The 17588-nt window shown below is 41.9% G+C and overlaps 1 protein-coding gene across 16 annotated transcripts in view; it reads right to left on the bottom strand.

The window, feature by feature from the left end:
• EYA1 (EYA transcriptional coactivator and phosphatase 1) overlaps positions 1 to 17588 on the bottom strand; it is a 354818-nt gene that overhangs the window by 80192 nt on the left and 257038 nt on the right. For all 16 annotated transcript variants that reach the window (XM_086695354.1, XM_086695347.1, XM_086695348.1 and 13 more), the window contains 2 exons: positions 2200 to 2339; positions 767 to 850 (listed from right to left, as the gene is read on the bottom strand). In XM_086695354.1, the coding sequence (XP_086551480.1) occupies positions 767 to 850; positions 2200 to 2339 (224 nt within the window). The remainder of the gene's footprint in view (positions 1 to 766; positions 851 to 2199; positions 2340 to 17588) is intronic.

The raw sequence follows: 17588 nt of genomic DNA, 5'->3' as shown, positions 1-17588 counted from the left end.
CAAGAACTCAGTTCCTAAGGCTCTGAACCAATATCTTCACAGATTTAAAACCTGTAATATTGTTTCTTTAATGATGGAAAAAAAATGAGAAATATCGTATTCACATATTCAGTTACCTATAGCCACTTTAACTAACATGGTTTTGGTGTGGGAAAGGTTCATGAAGCCACCAAGGAAGAGATCAAAAAGAATTTCCAAGGATTTGGGGAAACCCGAAAACAGAACACTGAGGCTGAATTTCTACTCGTGGAAGGTTGTCTGTAATATTATTTTTTACCTACCACACCAGAGGTAAATATTGTAACAACTTAAACATTGACGTATTGGTCCTATTGTCATTCAGAGGCCCAGTTTTATATGCCATTCACATAGATTTAGCTCACAGCAAAGCGACTTTTAAAGACATTCTTAACAGGCATTTTGAAAATAAAATACTAACTCGGCTAATCACTGAAGACAAGAACATGTGAAATACTGGCTCCGCCGAATATGTTGTTGCGAACAAAAACCAAGAAAATTGAATGACTCACATAAAAAATATAAAACAAAATATTTTTCCATATAATCTATATGAAAACAACCTCCTCTTGCTCATTTATATGTTTTTGCCTTACACATATATCTGTATCCATAAATTCAGTTGTTCTCCAGTTCATATTTTAAATTTATTATTTAAAGTTAAACCACATCCCTGTCTGGATAAAAGTTCAATTCTAGACATAATATACTCTAAAGAAATTAAAAACTGATGTCTCTCGGTACTCACCCTCCCATATCTGTTGGCATAGGACCCAGTAAGCAAGGAATGGAAAACAATGATTGTCTCGTCCAAGTCCCAGATGAACACCCTCTACAAAGGAAGAACCAAATCAGGATGTCTTTCCCTTGGTTGAGAAACCTGTGATTCAGTTAACTTCAACATAAATAAGCAGTCTTGAAATAGAAGACAAAAGAAAAATCTGAATTCTTTTTAATGTTTTAAAACACAACTCTTCCAAAGAGTATCTCCCAGCTTTTCTCCAGTTATAACCTCAGATGGTGTGTAGAACAATTATATTAGTGACATCGATACAAGCGTGGGCAAGAAATAATAACGTATGTCCTTTCTACTTCTGAACTGAAGATTCACAGTTCTCCCTTCTGAAAAAATTAAAAATGAGTTAAAACTAGTCTGTTCACAACTTATTGAGACAGAGCGGGGGCAATCAGTTAAACATCATTCCATTTTTCTTTTTCTTATCTCTTCTCTCTGCTTATTAAAGTGTTAAAATAACAAATCTTATGTTTCATTTTTATCAAGCCAAGTGTTAAAAAACTGCACATAAAACCTAAAACTTCACATCATCTACTCACCTTATGCTACCTTTGGACTGTTATCATGCAGTTGGGTTATATATTGTTCCTGCCTGTTTTCTTCAGATTACAAAATTTAGGCAGACACATCACATGTGCTCTTAACACACTCTTGAGATATTTGGAATTGGATTTGAAGGAATTCACTTCAAAAATGTCTTTGAGATGCCACAAAGGCTTCTGAAGCGTACATTTCTTCTTCTCCTTTCCACTCACACCAGTATATATTCATACACATAGGTTCTGCTGGGAAATTTTCATCTTTTCAGCCAAAATAATCATGTTTCCCACCATCAGCTTTCACTTGGCAAAACCCAGAAACTTAATTGCAGTGGATTCAAAGCTATGAAATCTACCCTTTAAGGTTTTATTTAATCCCTCCTGCTTTTCAACTCCACCAAAACAGGTCTCATAAGACAATTGCCATTTCAGTTTAGAACATCCCAGGTTTTCCTTTCTCATATACCTAAGTGTGTCTTTAATTTTCAAAGTGGATTTTATTAATCACTTTTAGTATGACACTTAACTGAAATGGCAATGATATAGAGCAGTACAAGACAATTTTGTTGAAGCAGAATTATATACTTCACTGTATTTCCTTAGAGAGAAATAACCGGATGCTTTGCACGTAGTGAAATGGAAGAGAAAACAGAAATAATTGTTTTTACTTACAATCAACATGAAAGAAAAAAAAAATGCTTTACTTACAATTAACATAGGGAAAAAAAGCAGGAACAAAAGCATTTGGGTATCTTGATCACGGTCTATTTACATTGCGTGTGTACAGAACCATCATTTAACTACCAAGATACCTTGTTGTTTACTAGGTCATTGTCAATGACATACCTCAAGGTCAGAATCTGGGGGAGGTGAAGGATTATTGTTTCTTCGGCCCCGTCCACGTGACTTCCCATCTGAACCTCGACGCAATCGATCGGAGTCTGAATCTTTAATGGGTGTTGATGGGCTGTGGATTGTACTGTACTCTGCAGAAATACAGGAAGGTCTTTTATCTTCTGGTTCTATTACCATGGTGTCAAGATCAACCTTGTTTCAACTCATGGGCAAGTCTGAAGAGCAAAGCGCATTTCATTCTGCTCACATTCGTTACCTTTTACTTGCACTGATAAAAAATGTATGGGACACCTGATTCCAAGAATGCACTCTTTTGAAAGAAACGCGTGATCAGAAATGAATAAAATTTAATTGAAGGTGTGGAAGACAGCAGGTGGAGAACTAGTTGTCTACTTTCTCTTAGTGGTTCTCCACGAGTAGACAATGCTCCCTCAACCCTATTTCCACATCCATCTCTCTCTCTCTCTCTCATTCCACAAACAGTGTCTGGCCATGCTGAGAGGTTCACACATTTGCCTTACTAACCGCTCTCCCACCTACAAAAAGGCTCCTGGTTCACAGAAAGAAAAGAAAAATCAGCTCTGGGGCAGGAAAAACCAAATCACCAGGCAGATTTTTCTTTGAAAATTTCAAAAAATCCCCTTTTCTCCCCTCATTTTATGTGAGAACAAGGGAGTGATAAGGAAGAATAGATACATGGGCAATGCCCATACTCTGCACAGCATCTGTCTCAGTCTCTTTGAACCAAAAATCTCAAACGGACAGCACATTCAAATTGCTCACCTGGGTGACTCAGAGAAACCATGGAAATAATTACATAGAAAATACAAAATAAAGAACAACTTCCAACCAGCTAGAAGAATGGCTAAGTAGTGACTGTGGAGTTGGGGGAGGGGGAACTCTTACCCTATTTCCAAATGAACAACAATAACAACAAAAACCCTAATACTTTTTTTTTTTATCTGATGTTCACACATCAGACAATTTCTACTCCCCCTCCCAAATTCCAGACGTGCCCAGTGTGTTGCCTCTCCTCCCCAAACTCTTTGCCAGATTTCTCTCCTAGATATGGGTTGGAATCTCTCAAGCTAGTATGAGGAATGGTAATTCTCACTGAGATGCTGTTGACACTAAATCTCAGCAAATAGAAAAGTATCGAGGACAAGTGAATATCTGGTAGCCTTTGTTATTGTACTATCGTCCTCAACTGTACCAACAAGGCTAGCCACGTGTCCAACCATGTGGTCTCAATATTACTTCCAAGTTTAAGCCTTACGAGTCTGGATGGACAGGAATGGACTTTGACAGAGTAAATTCCATTTCTAAATCACATGGAACAGCCCTATACCTCTTGTTTAATTTTAAAACCTCAACAGATTCCTATCACTTTTAGATGAGACTTTATGTCCTCTGCAATAGCAAACAAGACAGCAAATTTCCTCCGATAGACCAGTCACGGATCCTTGTACCAAGACGCCACCATGATAGCACAGTTCATTATGGCCAGAAGGTCCAGAACAACTCCACTCCCTAGGTCGGCATATGTAGTTACACGGGATGCATTTTTGAGCTAACTCACTCACCTTACGGGACTATTAGAATACAGTGCTGGCTGGTTACAGTTTAACATTTTTGAAATCCCCATTAGATCTTTTTCTGGCAGAGGCAGATGACTGTGGCATCTTCTCCTCAAAATGTTCCAAACCAAGCATCTGTCTTCCAAGTTTTATAGAGAATTAGGAGCTCCAAATAAATATGTATTTTTAAGGAGTTCAGTGAGTTCAAAGTTGTGTTTGGAGGAAAAAGGCTCGACCTCCCCTTTCTTTGACAATTCTGTAACTACACCTCTGTGCGAACCTGGACAGCCACCATCTAAGACAGAACGCATGCCAATCTCTCTATAGTAATGTCAAAGCAGAGCGTTTGCTTTCAACGGTCACCACTGGCATCTAAATTTGACTCGTATTTCGAGTACTTGACTGCAAAGTCCATCTTGAACTGTGAGCTCTCCAACCTTTGAAGTTCATATTTGACAAGAAGCTAAAAGACATCAAACAACACATCTTATCACGTTCATCTCTTGCCTTGACTTCCAGGTAGTTTAGGGTTAATTTTGTCCTCCAAGTAGTTGACCTTACTTAGGTTTTCTCAGTCTAGATTTCCTATTGATTGCCAATTCCTTTAGTTCTTGGTGTGTATTTCCTTATCCTTGTGTTAAACCCATTTAAATCTTTAAAAAATAATATTCCATCCCCCCTTTTTTTGGAAACAAGTGATAATTAAATTGATTACTCACTTCTATAAACCTCCCTACCAAAGAAAAGAAATTCAATGAGTAAAGTATACAGGTAGATTCTTAAATCATCTTATCTAAAGTTTTTCCAGGTGGAGAAAAAGCTCTAAAATATGAACAACATGATACCTTTAAATATTAACACACACACACACACACACACACACACACACACACACACACACACACAACCTTACAGGCCTCAACTTATTAGAAGGAAGGTAAAATTTAATAATGCAAGCCAGATTAAAAAAAAAATCTCTTTCTCTTTGTTCTATGAGGTGGGATTAAATGCTTCTACTCTCCTAACCAGCTTTGCTGACTCTATTCTCTTTCCTTCTATTAGTACAAAACAACTCAACAAATAATTTAATCTTCTAATCCACTGACATCTCATGTTTCATTAAAACCCTTTCAAAATTATTCAACTTTACCCCCACTGAGATAATGAATGTAAAAATACTCAGAAGAGCATTTATTTCCTCTAACAATGATTACATGCCTCTACTCTTCCGGGCACTGTACTAGGAGGCTGAGGTATAATGATGTGCTATACAGATATGGTCTCCTTGGAGCTTAAAATTCAGAGGAAGGCACTGATTTGTGGACAAAAATAAGAGATTACAAAACAACATAGAAAGGGCTATGGCACGGGAAAGGTAGAATGCTGAGAGACCACGGAGCAAGTCTATACAACACAGATTTACAGGATTGTAGAAGCTTCCTGAAGATGGAAGACAAAGCTACCAGTAAAAATGGAGTATAAATGTTCTCCAGAAAGGCACATGAGCATGTGTGTTGGTGGGGGGAGGGGAGAGAGGGAGACAGAGAAAGAGAGAGAAAGCATGTGCATGAGCATGTCGAAGAACTGAAAAAAACCCAAAAAACAAAAAACCAAAAAACAACCGATCTGACTGACTCTATAGAGGAAGGGTACAGAGAAGAGGTGGAGTTACAGGCAAAGAATTCAGCAAGGGAGTGATGGGAGCAAATTTACACCACTGGACTCTAGCCAGTGTGGCGAGGTAGTGGAGGCGAGTGAAGACTGGAAGGGGAGACAGCAAAATTACACACTGGACTCTAGCCAGTGTGGCGAGGTAGTGGAGGCGAGTGAAGACTGGAAGGGGAGACCAGCCAGGAGGATAATTCAGTGATGGTGTTGGCAGCCCATGCAGGTAGTGGACACAGGGAGAGCTACAGATTTGAAGTGCCACTCAGAGGGAAATCAATAACTAATCAGATAAGGGAGGAGGAGGTGCTCATACCAGTGGGTTGGCGACTGGGAAGATGAATAGAACCATGAGGTCTGGGATTTGAGAAGAAGGGCTTATAAAGAAGTGTGTAGATGAGCATTGAAATTCTGCTTTGGACATCTTGAGCTTGAAGAAACTGTGATATTCACGATGTCCAGCAGGCTGTTAGACTGCCCCATGAGGGCTGGGTTTAGGTTTGGAAATTGATGGCACGTAGAATGCAGTTAAAGAAATGGCTGCCGTTAAAGACATGCAGTGTGTGCGGAAGGGACGGGCAGGGAAAAATGGGTGCGGGGTGAGGAGGGAAACCAAGGTCCGTGTGTTGTAGAAGAAAGGGTGGGTCAGGAAGGAGACAGTGATCAGTAACTCCAGATCAGCCAAGGGATAAGGCAAAGCGAACATTGAATCCAAGCGTACTTTGGGTTTAGAGTCAGTTAAGATCTTGGCACACAAGGCAAAGTACAGATTTGAGAAGCATTTAAGGAGGTAGATCGGTGGGATTAAAAAGGAGAGCTCAGAAGGTGCAAGAGTAAACAGGGGTTAAAACTCCTGACATGCTACTGAAGACCCTAAAATGGCCACATTCAATAATTACTTGAAGTTCTTCATCGTATTTCACTTCTCTGTGACCGTGCTGACCACTGGCTCATCTCACCTGTGAACACATCAGAGTAATTTGACTTCCCTTGCTTCTGCTTCTCATCCTTGCACTCACGCTATTCCTTCTGTCTCGTTAGAGACCTCTTCCTCTACCTAAGGCTTAAATGCGAGTGTTTTTTTGTATTAGTGATACTCAAAGAACTGATCTGGGACAAAACAAGGAGCTTCAGGATGTTAATTAATGCAATGCTTCCTTCATCAAAAGTCTTGCTAAGATTAAAAAGAAAAGTTAAACAGCGTGCTTAGGGATGCAGTTGATTAATCCTCATGTAATACTCAATTAGTGGATAGACAGCCAGTTGGTGGACTATATTATGAGCAGCAAATACACTGGAATTTTCTCCACAGTCCTCTTACCTCACTACAAGCTCTCAGCAGTGTGTAGTATTGATAAGAGGGATTTCAAGGATAACCTCCAGGTTGATTATTCTAAGGCTTCATCTCCTGGTCTGTTGACCTGAATATCCTCATTTGCTAGACCTCTCTACCTGATTTTCCATGGGCACCACAACTAAAGTTGTCCCCAAATAGATCCTCCTTCTCTCTAAAAGTGTCTAATTCAAGGTACCAACATACACTCGGTTTTTCAAGCCAGAAATTCCTTATTTGCCCCATCAAATCAAGACTAAGTTCTGTGTATTTTACGTTCTGAATACTTTCATTCTAAATCCAGGTTCTCATCAGCCCTTTCTTTGATTCTTACAACAGGCTGTTTTTTCTTTTCTTTTTATTAAAAAAATTTTTTAATGTTTATTTTTGAGAGAGAGAGAGAGAGAGAGAGAGAGAGAGAGAGAGAGAGACAGAAACAGTGGGGGAGGGGCAGAGAGAGAGGGAGACCCAGAACCTGAAGCAGGTTCCAGGCTCCAAGCTGTCAGCACAGAGCCTGACGCAGGGCTCGAACCCACAAGCCTTGAGATCATGACCTGAGCTGAAGTCAGACGCTTAACCCAACTGAGCCACCCAGGCACCCCACAACAGGCGGTTTTCAAACTTGCTACCCACAACCTTCCAATTCTGGCCTATACCACCATGCCAAAAACCTTTAGAATTCTTCAGTGTTCCCAAATCCCAGTGTGGAACAGGAAGGACAGCCTGATTTTAGGACAGCGAGCTGTGGACTCAAGTGTCATGTTTCATATCACAATCCCACTGCTTGTTAGCAGTGTGACTGTGCAAGGTATTTACCTTCTCTCTGGCTCACTTTTATCATCTGTAACAGGGTAACAAATGAGATAAAATAAAACCAATATGCATGTAAAGGTACTTGGAACTGGGGCATGGCACTAACACTCTATATTTGCTACTTGGAAAAAAGAGAAGTTCCACTGAGTCCCTCACTCACAGCCTTATCTCCAACATCTTTCTCCCGTTCACAGTGTATACTTCAGACAAACACACCTATCTCAGGCCTCTGAATGTGTCAGGCTGTTTCATGACTTTGAACATGCTGTTCCCTTTTCTTAGAAAGCTTTTCTCAACACTTACAGCCCATCCCCTGGTCTGTCTGTGAAATTCCTATTAACCCCTTAAGATCAAGTATCTTCTTTGCGAATTTTCTATCTAAATCTGAGTTCTTGTTAGAGGGTTATACAATTTTTGCCATCACTTATGTTCATGGAGGATAATAATTTGAGTTATTTTGAACAAAGGTCCATCACTCCCCCTCTTGGAGGACAGAGGCTGGTGGTATTTATTTTGTATTCTGAGAATGCAGTTAGAGCCTAGAGCACCGAGTACACGTTAAAAAAACTGATGATTGAACAAATTGAGGGTTTCTCAAGCTTGGCTTTTGCTCTATTAAATCTATGAAGATTACCTAATTATTCCTACCAGCAAGTCCAAATTTTTAAAACTGAGAAATAGCTGTAATTATTTTTAAAGCTTATTTAAACATTGATGTTTACATATTGAATCATAAAATATTAAAATATACATAAGATCATTAAAATTCTACATTTGTAAGTATTACTGAAGAGTTCCATAAATCCTTCAATATTGAAAAGAAAAACAGAGCTGGAACTCAGAAGATTCCATTTAGTTCCTCTTGGTACCTCTAGTCCCTCTGAGCTCATAACTCCTACTTGGGTCTTAGGGAAGTTTCCCTATTTTTTAGTTGTCAGCCTCCTGGTCTGTCAAGTTGAGGGCACAACCTAGATTACTTAAAGTTCTATCGTCTACGATGCACAGTATTCACCAAATCTGCCTAAATGTTAGCTTTTAGTCTTTCCCTCTTAAATAGTCACTTTCAGACCAATCTGTATAAAATACCTTGGCAACTCCAACCCTCAGAATTCATCAGGGTTTCCTGCCTACTGTACAAATTCCTTATCTAGTTTTATTTCTCATGTTGCCTCTCCACGTTAGTTCCTTTCCTATACATATAGCCAAGTAGTTTTCAAAACGATTGTATCAATTTGAATTGTGTCAGTTTTACTACAGCCTTACACGTAACGGTTATTACGGTTTTAAGGAAGTCCTTGCTATTTTATCAGGTGTAGAACAGTAGTGATTTTCATTGGGACATGCTGGAGATACTTACAGATATGTGCTTTAAAAAGTCTATTTCCATTTATGAACTATCCCAATCTTCTGCAAAATTTTTATATTCCTTTACTGATTAGTAGAAAAGTTTTAACCTCTTTTTCATATTTGCAGGCACTTTTCCATTCTTGAGAGCTCCTTAAATTATGCTGATATTGTCTTAAATTATGTCTTCCTTTATAGAAGTTTTTTTTTTTTTTAATTTTTATGTAGTCCTGCTGCACAGCCTGTTGGCCTGGTTGGCTCCTTGAAGATTTAGGGATAAACATTCTCATTTATTCTAAGCAGAGCAGAGAACTTTTGATCTAACTTTACACTCCTGGGACTATATATGCCAGTGATAGTTGTAAAGGAAGTAGAAGGCAGGCATCCTGCGAGCTCCCTTCTCTGTGCTTCGGGAGAAAAGAGGCTTTCCTCACCCATTTCTAAGTTTAATCAAGGTGAAAGATTATTCCCCTGAAACAGAGTCAAGTAACCAGACTCCTGGTGGAGAGGAAGCTCTTGCCACATATATAATGGCATTGGGTTGAGGCCAGGGAAGCTACTGTCTCTGGCTAGACCCTGAATCTACGCCAAGGCGATCCCAATTACAAAAGGAAGTGCAGAGCTTGTTGGGAAATCCTTATAAAGATTATCTGAATTTCATGAACATGAGACATAACAATCCATAATTACATTCTATTTGCTATGGGGGCACTCAGATAAAAAGAACAGGGTAGCCTACGTCCCCAAAAGCAGAGACTGTCATGTTTGAGACTCACGACTTAAAGTACCCGGACCGCTACACAGGTGAATGTGAAGATGCCAGACAGCAAGTGACATTAACCGTGGCATCCCCAAACTCTGAGACTCTCCAAATCAAGATCCTCTTAAAAGGTGAGGCACCAAGCCCAAATCAGGAAGACTGAGACAAAGAATGAAGTCATCGCGAGGAAAGGTTTATTCCAGTTACCCTGGGCGTCCCCACAGGGAGGTAGATGGGCCAAGCCTGACACTACTGGCCGAGAGAATCACATACAACCGTTGGGTTTAAATCTGCTCATAATTTTTTTAAATTGGTTTTCCTCAGAGGGAAAACGCTCCTCTGTAAAGCTGCCTTTGATTACTTTAAGGTAAATAAAATTGCCCAGAAATCCTCTCTCAAATATCTACGCTGTAAGGTGCAAAGGCAGTGGAGCCAACTGGTAGGGCAGTGGGGTACATAGATACCCAGAGAAGCATGAGCCAATTCACCCACAGAGATCGGCCATTTTTTTTTAAATTTTGTTTTTTAACGTTTATTTATTTTTGAGACAGAGAGAGACAGAGCATGAACGGGGAAGGGTCAGAGAGAGAGAGGGAGACACAGAATCTGAAACAGGCTCCAGGCTCTGAGCTGTTAGCACGGAGCCCGATGCGGGGCTTGAACTCACAAACCGCGAGATCGTGACCGGAGCTGGAGTCGGACGCTTAACCGACTGAGCCACCCAGGCGCCCCGAGATCAGCCATTTTTAAATAAAAACTCAGATACTAAATACCTTAGGCTTTGTGAGACAGACGGCCTGTTGCAATGACTTAACTCGGCACAAAAGCAACCACAGACAGTGTGTGTCATTAAAGGAGTATGGCAGTGTTCTAGTAAAACTTTATTTATAAAACACATTTGGCTTGTGGGAGTATATAACTGTATTCATTAAAGTAACTGATGAGATGAGATTCAAGAAAGTGAGTCCACCGTGACTATGAGATTTAAGTGACTGTCACCTTACTTCCCCGGGTGATACCACTTCTTCGAAATCGCTGCAAACATTAAATGCTAGCATTGTGACAAAGGTGATAAGTGAAACGTGTTGCTTAACTGAAGAACAAGGACCAAAACGAGGGGCTAATTTTGGGGGAACTGACAATAGAAAAGGGATTTATTTATTTTTTTTTTTAATTTTTTTTTCAACGTTTATTTATTTTTGGGACAGAGAGAGACAGAGCATGAACAGGGGAGGGGCAGAGAGAGAGGGAGACACAGAATCGGAAACAGGCTCCAGGCTCCGAGCCATCAGCCCAGAGCCCGACGCGGGGCTCGAACTCACAGACCGTGAGATCGTGACCTGGCTGAAGTCGGACACTTAACCGACTGCGCCACCCAGGCGCCCCTAGAAAAGGGATTTAATGTGTACTTATTTAAAGGCCCTATCCCAGGTGGTAAGGGAGTGTGGCCACCATGAGAGCAAAATGTATTTACCTTGACTATCCAAACAAGGTTTTGGTTTTCTCATTAATACAGTTAACTGACATGCAAAACAGATGACAGATTCTCCTCGGGCTGATGCAGACCCCAGACGCACACACCTCGGGAGCGATTTTTGTGTTCTCATCTCTGACACAATGGCTCTACGCACGCACCCGTGGGACGTGGGCACTGTTCCAGGTGTGTGGCCTCGGGGGCGCTTTTTTACTGGGGTTCTCAGTAGCTGACCGACTCTGGAGGGCACGATCACAAATTACACACGCAGGCAAGCACACCAGTGACGCTGGGTGATGTGCTAAGCTAAGAAGAAGCCAAATGCCCCGCCATGGTTAAGCCACACTGTTCGCTACAGAGGAAAATGAGGAAATGTAGGCGAAAGGGCACATGGACAAGGGGCACTGGGATTTTCCTTGCCTTGCAGTGTCCCCTAATAACTGAATCTGACAAGCATTCTTTTCCAGGCTCACCTCCAGCGCGCTGACATTTTGTAAAATGGATTCTCCTCTCCTGTAAGGCCGCCCCGCACGAGCCTCTGGAGTCAGACAGACTCTGAGCTGAAAACCGAAATTCCTATTATTCTCAAACCTGTGGAGAAACTCCAGCCGTGGCCTAAACTTCCTGCTTGAATTCTCCCGTGACAGCACACAACACCACGGACAAGAGAGAGAACGCAGACAACACAACAGGGAAAGCTGACAACCTTTGAAAAGGCCTTTCTATATGCGTGGGTACACGTATATACACATATATGTGTTCTGAATCTTTGAAGCAAATCAAATCACAGTCATCTGCACACTGGCTCTAATCTTCCACTCATATCACCCTTCACTCGTGGAGTTTGGGGGACCATCAGGGGAGATTTTCTCACATCGTTGCATCAACGGTCATGAATGCCACATCTGTGTGACAACAGACCGAAGTCTGAGGAACCTCACCCTTCCCACCACTGGGATTTACTGATTTACGGATGTCCACTCAGGAGACACCACGAGTAATTCTTTTTTTTTTTTTTTTTTTTTTTTTTTTGGTGGTCATAAACGTTTCTAAGTAGCTCTGATACATTTTCTGCGCATTCTGTCACTCCTCAACCTCCATTTCTGTTAATCTGTGAAGACCGGACAGCTTTTGTTTGGATTTGATCTCTCTCAAATTTTTGAAAGGTGACTGTGTCATGCTTTCTTCTCAGGAAGCCAAGTCTCCTGCCAGTGACCCTGGTCTGCCCACCACTGTTGTGCTTGCTGGCCTAATCAGATTTAACTGATAACCTGTATCGTGGCCCAGCCTCCGAACGTGTGACCAACGCAGTCACCCAGAATCGTGTGCTCAGATGGGCCCCGCACTTGGCCAGATGTTCTGCTGGGCTGTTTTTCATGACCACGCCTATTTCAGAGCCACAAGCAAGAAGCCCGGCTTCTCCTTCACTGAGAAAATAGAAGCACTCACCCTCTGCACTCTCCATGCCCAGGAAAAGCCACCTACTGGTGCTTTTAGGGAAGTCTGCCTTCCCTCTTGTTATATGGGTGACCTTTCTGCCAGTCCCTCCTTTAGGCATGAGATCCCAGCCCACCCTCACTTCTTTTACCCACTGTCCTCTTTCTTCTGGACCACTTGCACGCGCATGCAGGCTGTGTAGAGTTCGTGCCTAAAAAACACACCCCGGATTCTCAAGGTCCTGCCCCATGTCTCCGTTACCTTGCAGTACAAAGTGAAAATTACAAGAGTCGCAAATATTTGCTGCATCAATTCCCTCTCCTCCACTCCCTTTTGAGACCACGGCCATCAGGTTTTATTCTCTCCAACATTCCACTACCACTCACCTGGGTCAACATCACCAGGGACCCCCACTCTGTCAGATCCAATGGTCAAGTCCCAATTTCCACTTTTCTCAAACCTTCACCAGCCTGACACACAGCCCATCACTCCTTCTGTCTGCAACCCTTGCTTCCCTTGGCCTCTGGGAGGCCCCACTCTTGGTGGCAAGGCCAGGCTCTGTGCTTGGCTCTCTCCCTTTCTGTATTTATGCTCGCTGCCCTGGCCAAACACATCCAGGCACATAAGCTTTTTCAATGGCATTTGTGAAGACTCACAAATTTAGGCCCTCAATTATCCCATGAACATCAGACTTACTTCTCTAACAATTCACTTGCCTTTTCCCCTTGGAATTTTAACAGGTGCCACAAACTTAACATATGCTAAACAGGAATCCTGATGTCTCCAACAATACCTTCTCTTCCTGCCACATTAATGCCCCGTATTAATAAATGGCAAATGCACTTTTCTAGCTGTTAGGGCCAAACACCATGGCGTTACCCATGATGCCACTCTTCTTACTCTTCACGTTCAATCTGTTGACGAATCCTGAGAGCTCTACTTGCCAGTCTCTCTACCCCTAGCTACCCTCCACCCCTAGCGTCCGAGCCCGGCCCAGTTACCTCTCCCTGGGCCACTGGAACCATCTCCTGCTTGACTGCTGGCCCCTTCTTATCTTGCTATAGCTCATTCTTGGTCCAACAACCAGGCGGATTCTTTTTAAACGTAATGAAGTCATGTCACTTTTCTGCTTAAACACTTCTCGCCTCATTCAAAACAAAACAAAAATCCAAAGTCCTCCACATGCCCACGTGCCTGCTATGATCTGGCTTCTTCCCTCCCCGCCCTCACCCCCTCCCACTCCTCTCCCCTCCACCAAGTGCTCCAATAACACTGGCTTCCTGCTGCTGCTTCCGTCCACCGAGCACGGTCCCCCCTCCAGGCCTGGGGAACTGCCGTTTCCTCTCCCAGAACATTCTTCCCTTGGATTTGGAGGTGGCTCTCTACTCGGTAATTTCGGGTCTCTGCTAAGATGTTACCCTGCCAGACCACTCTTCTGAAATAGTTTATCTGCCCTAACTCTATTTATTTTACAAACCAATTCGTCCTTCCAGGCACTCTGACTACCAGATGCATTTTATATTCACTGGTGGCCTGTGTGCTGATATAAATAATATATATAAACTCCTTGAGGGCACAGACTTTTTATTATCCATTTGTTATCCTGACATTATCTGTACTTGGCTTTCCTCAATGGGAAAAGGTGGACAGGACCATTGTGAAGATTCTATAAGAGAATGCATGCTGGGCCACCTGGGTGGCTCAGTTAAGTGTCCCCCTCTTGATTTTCGCTCAGGTCAGAATCTCACAGTTCATGGGATCGAGCCCCACGTTGGGCTCCGCGCTGTCAGCACGGAGCCTGCTTGGGATTCTCTCTCTCCCTCCCTCCCCCACCCGTGCATGCTCTCTCTCTCAAAATACACTTTTTTGTTTGTTTTTAAGATAATGCATACTAAAGCATTTCATATACATATGTTACTGTGGTGGTGGGAAGTGAATTGTTCTAAGTCAACTATCTGGGCTTATCTTACTCATAACTCATAACTCTGAGTTATCTTACTCATAAAGATGACCACAAGGTGATCTTTCAGCTCAAAAATGCTTTCATTCTTCAGTGAAATTTATACATAGTGTACATTGAGCCCACTTAAAGGGGTACAACCCTCTAGCCTCCCTCATTTACGTCTTTATGTGCTGAGGATAAAGTTCATCTCCGTTGTTAGTTTTTTTTCTCCAAACACTTTATATAAGGAATCTCTGTTCCTCTATTCTTTCAGAGCACTTTGCTGCTTCTCATTTATTAGGTTTGGCTCTTCAGAAAAATGCTCCGCGAGGACACTGAATAACCCTCTTGCTTTCTAGATCCCTGCAGAACCTAAGATAATTTTGTAACTAACAGGTGCTCACTGAATAGCTAATGGAATGTTGAAGAACATCGTCAAACTGTCATTCACATTTGAAAGGAGAAGAAACCATGCTTTCTGCCTTTCCTTCAATGAGGGAACAGTGCAATGAAATTTAATAGCAAGATTAAGAAACAAGTCTCCAGAGAAACATGCTTCCTCAATAACCTTTATCAATATTAAAAGTGAGTCAAGGGAGGTAATTAGATGAACAAATGTACTGAAACAGACACTTTAGGGAAAACGTGAAATGGGAAACTGGAAAGGAAAGAGACTCCACAGAAAGAACAGTCTTAGAATTCTTACAGGGAGAACATTCAAAATGTCATCGGGGATGGAAAATAAAACAAACTACAGAAGTTGCAAACACTGTCAGTGGTAGAGAAAAATGCATTCTTACATTTGGGAGGCATTTTACAATTGGCAATGTGCTTTTTTATATAAATTAGCTGGATTGAAACAAATAACAAGCCTATTAGACACGGTAGTTTGGGTCTTCAAGCAAAAAGAAGGAAAAGATGGGCAGGTGTGTGCTCTTGGGAGGCTATAATTATGAGAATCTTGAAGAGGTTTTTGCGCACATATTAACCAAAATAGTGACTTTCACGACGGTGGTTATAATGTAAAATTTGGAAAATAATTGCTTCCTGAACATGGAATGGACGCCGTGAATCTACTTTCTGGCTCCTAGTCTTGTTGAATAAAACATTTGAGTTTTTAGTTGTGTTTTCTGGATAATTTATATCTTACCTTTCTCTAAAATGGGTTTAAGATAACCCACCAAAAATGCACACCATAACTACATAGCAATTAAAAAGTTAACAAGTACATTAGAAAAAACATTAAAGCGGGAAAGGTAGAAGAAAGCCAGGAGAGACAGTGGTCAGCGGAGGTCGGCTTGCCCTAAGGTCTACCGTCAAGGGCACAAATAGTTGTATACTTGTAGGGTGCGTATAATGAGACATCAATTTTTCTACGGAAACACAGGTGTTTCTAGCACAGAGACGAGACAGAGATGCCTCACTGGACTGCTCACTGAGGGGATGTTGTATGATGCTGGGAACATACCCTCATGATATATGGAACAGCAGGTTTCATAGGATTCTCACTTCTCAGGCTGACCACAGTGGACGCCATAGGGCTAACTCAGTACTTCAGATTGCAGAGCACTGAGGTGGGGCACTTTGCTTATTTTAAGGATAAAGTTTAAAACATCTAGAAGAATGAGGCCATTATGTGCCCTTCTGGTAGCTGACAGAAGCGAGTGAGCCGTGAGTGTTATGAAGCAATGAGGTAAGTGGTACCTGGGTGGCTCAGTTAGTAAAGTGTCCGACTTTGGCTCAGATCATGATCTTGCAGTCTGAGAGTTCGAGCCCCACGTCGGGCTCTCTGCTGACAGCTCAGAGCCCGGAGCCTGTTTCGGATTCTGCCCCGCCCCTGCTCACGCCCTGTCTTTCTCTCAAAAATGAATAAACATTAAAAACTTCAAAAGAAAAAAAGCAATAAGGTAAAAGGTTATACTAATAAATTACTTGGTGTGGAGTTATTATTGGTTGCTTCGTTAGGTGGAGACCCATATGCTTTACTAAGTTACCTGTGCTGAGAATGGAAAGGATATTGTCTTATGAAAATTAAGGGACCTAACCAGGGAAGATGCCCATGTGGAAGGACACAGCCCTGAGGGAAGGCTCGTGATAGTCCTCAAAAAGCTGCTTGGGATTCTCGTAGACGGACGAAGCCTTCAAAGTTACATGCCATAGAGTACGACTATAATCATTTCGTACTGGGAGATTTTTTAAGTGGGAGTTGTCTCTGTCCTGGCCAAATACACAAACAAAACCAAAAACCTCAGCAAGATCTTGAATAAACTGTATTATATTACATTCTCAGTGAATATTCCACCTTACCAAAGAGGAGAAGACTTAAAGGAATCTTCATAACTTTAAGTTATCAGAACTCTCCCATAAAAACCTGCGTAAAATAAACTAAATGCAAACAGACTTGTTGACTAGTGCTACACGGTTAATCAGAAGTCAGAGATTAACAAGTGTTCACTGAATTAATACTAGAGAATTGCTTTGACTTCTCTATCTATATTCCATAACCATTAATTCTTTTTCACACAACCACTGACTGAGGTCTCCCAGGTAAATGAATTCCTCAGCAAGGTCTAGTAACTACATTAATGAGAGCTTTATCATCCCTGGAGAACAGCCATTACCTCCTCATAGACAACCTCATAGAAACTTCTATCATCCATCCTCACACATTTCAACCTCTGGTTTAAACCTCTACCAATCATAGATACCATGTGAAGGAAACTGGTGAACCACACTGTGGGGGCTTCGGTGTCTGAAACAACCACAATGCACAGCGCACCACAGTAATAATCTTCAAGAGGGAAGAAAACACACTGGCTTCCTATTGTCAGGGACCTTGCCCTTCTCATCTCCTCTATATCCCCTGGGCCAAGCACAGCACCTGGCACACAACCAGCATTTATGAATACCTGCTAAAGGCATGCACGGAAGAAGTGAACACTTGAGGGCCTAGTAGGTGTCACTTTGCTGGCCACTTACATAATGGCGTCCTCACATTCATCCCATAGACCACGAGCGGTATTATCCTCATTTCA

This window comes from Puma concolor, chromosome F2 (assembly GCF_028749965.1).
Source record: "Puma concolor isolate L17-30 chromosome F2, mPumCon1.1.hap2, whole genome shotgun sequence".
NCBI classification, from domain to species: domain Eukaryota; kingdom Metazoa; phylum Chordata; class Mammalia; order Carnivora; family Felidae; genus Puma; species Puma concolor.
Note: the sequence above shows the minus strand (reverse complement) of the source record. Positions and strands in the feature narration are given on the sequence as shown.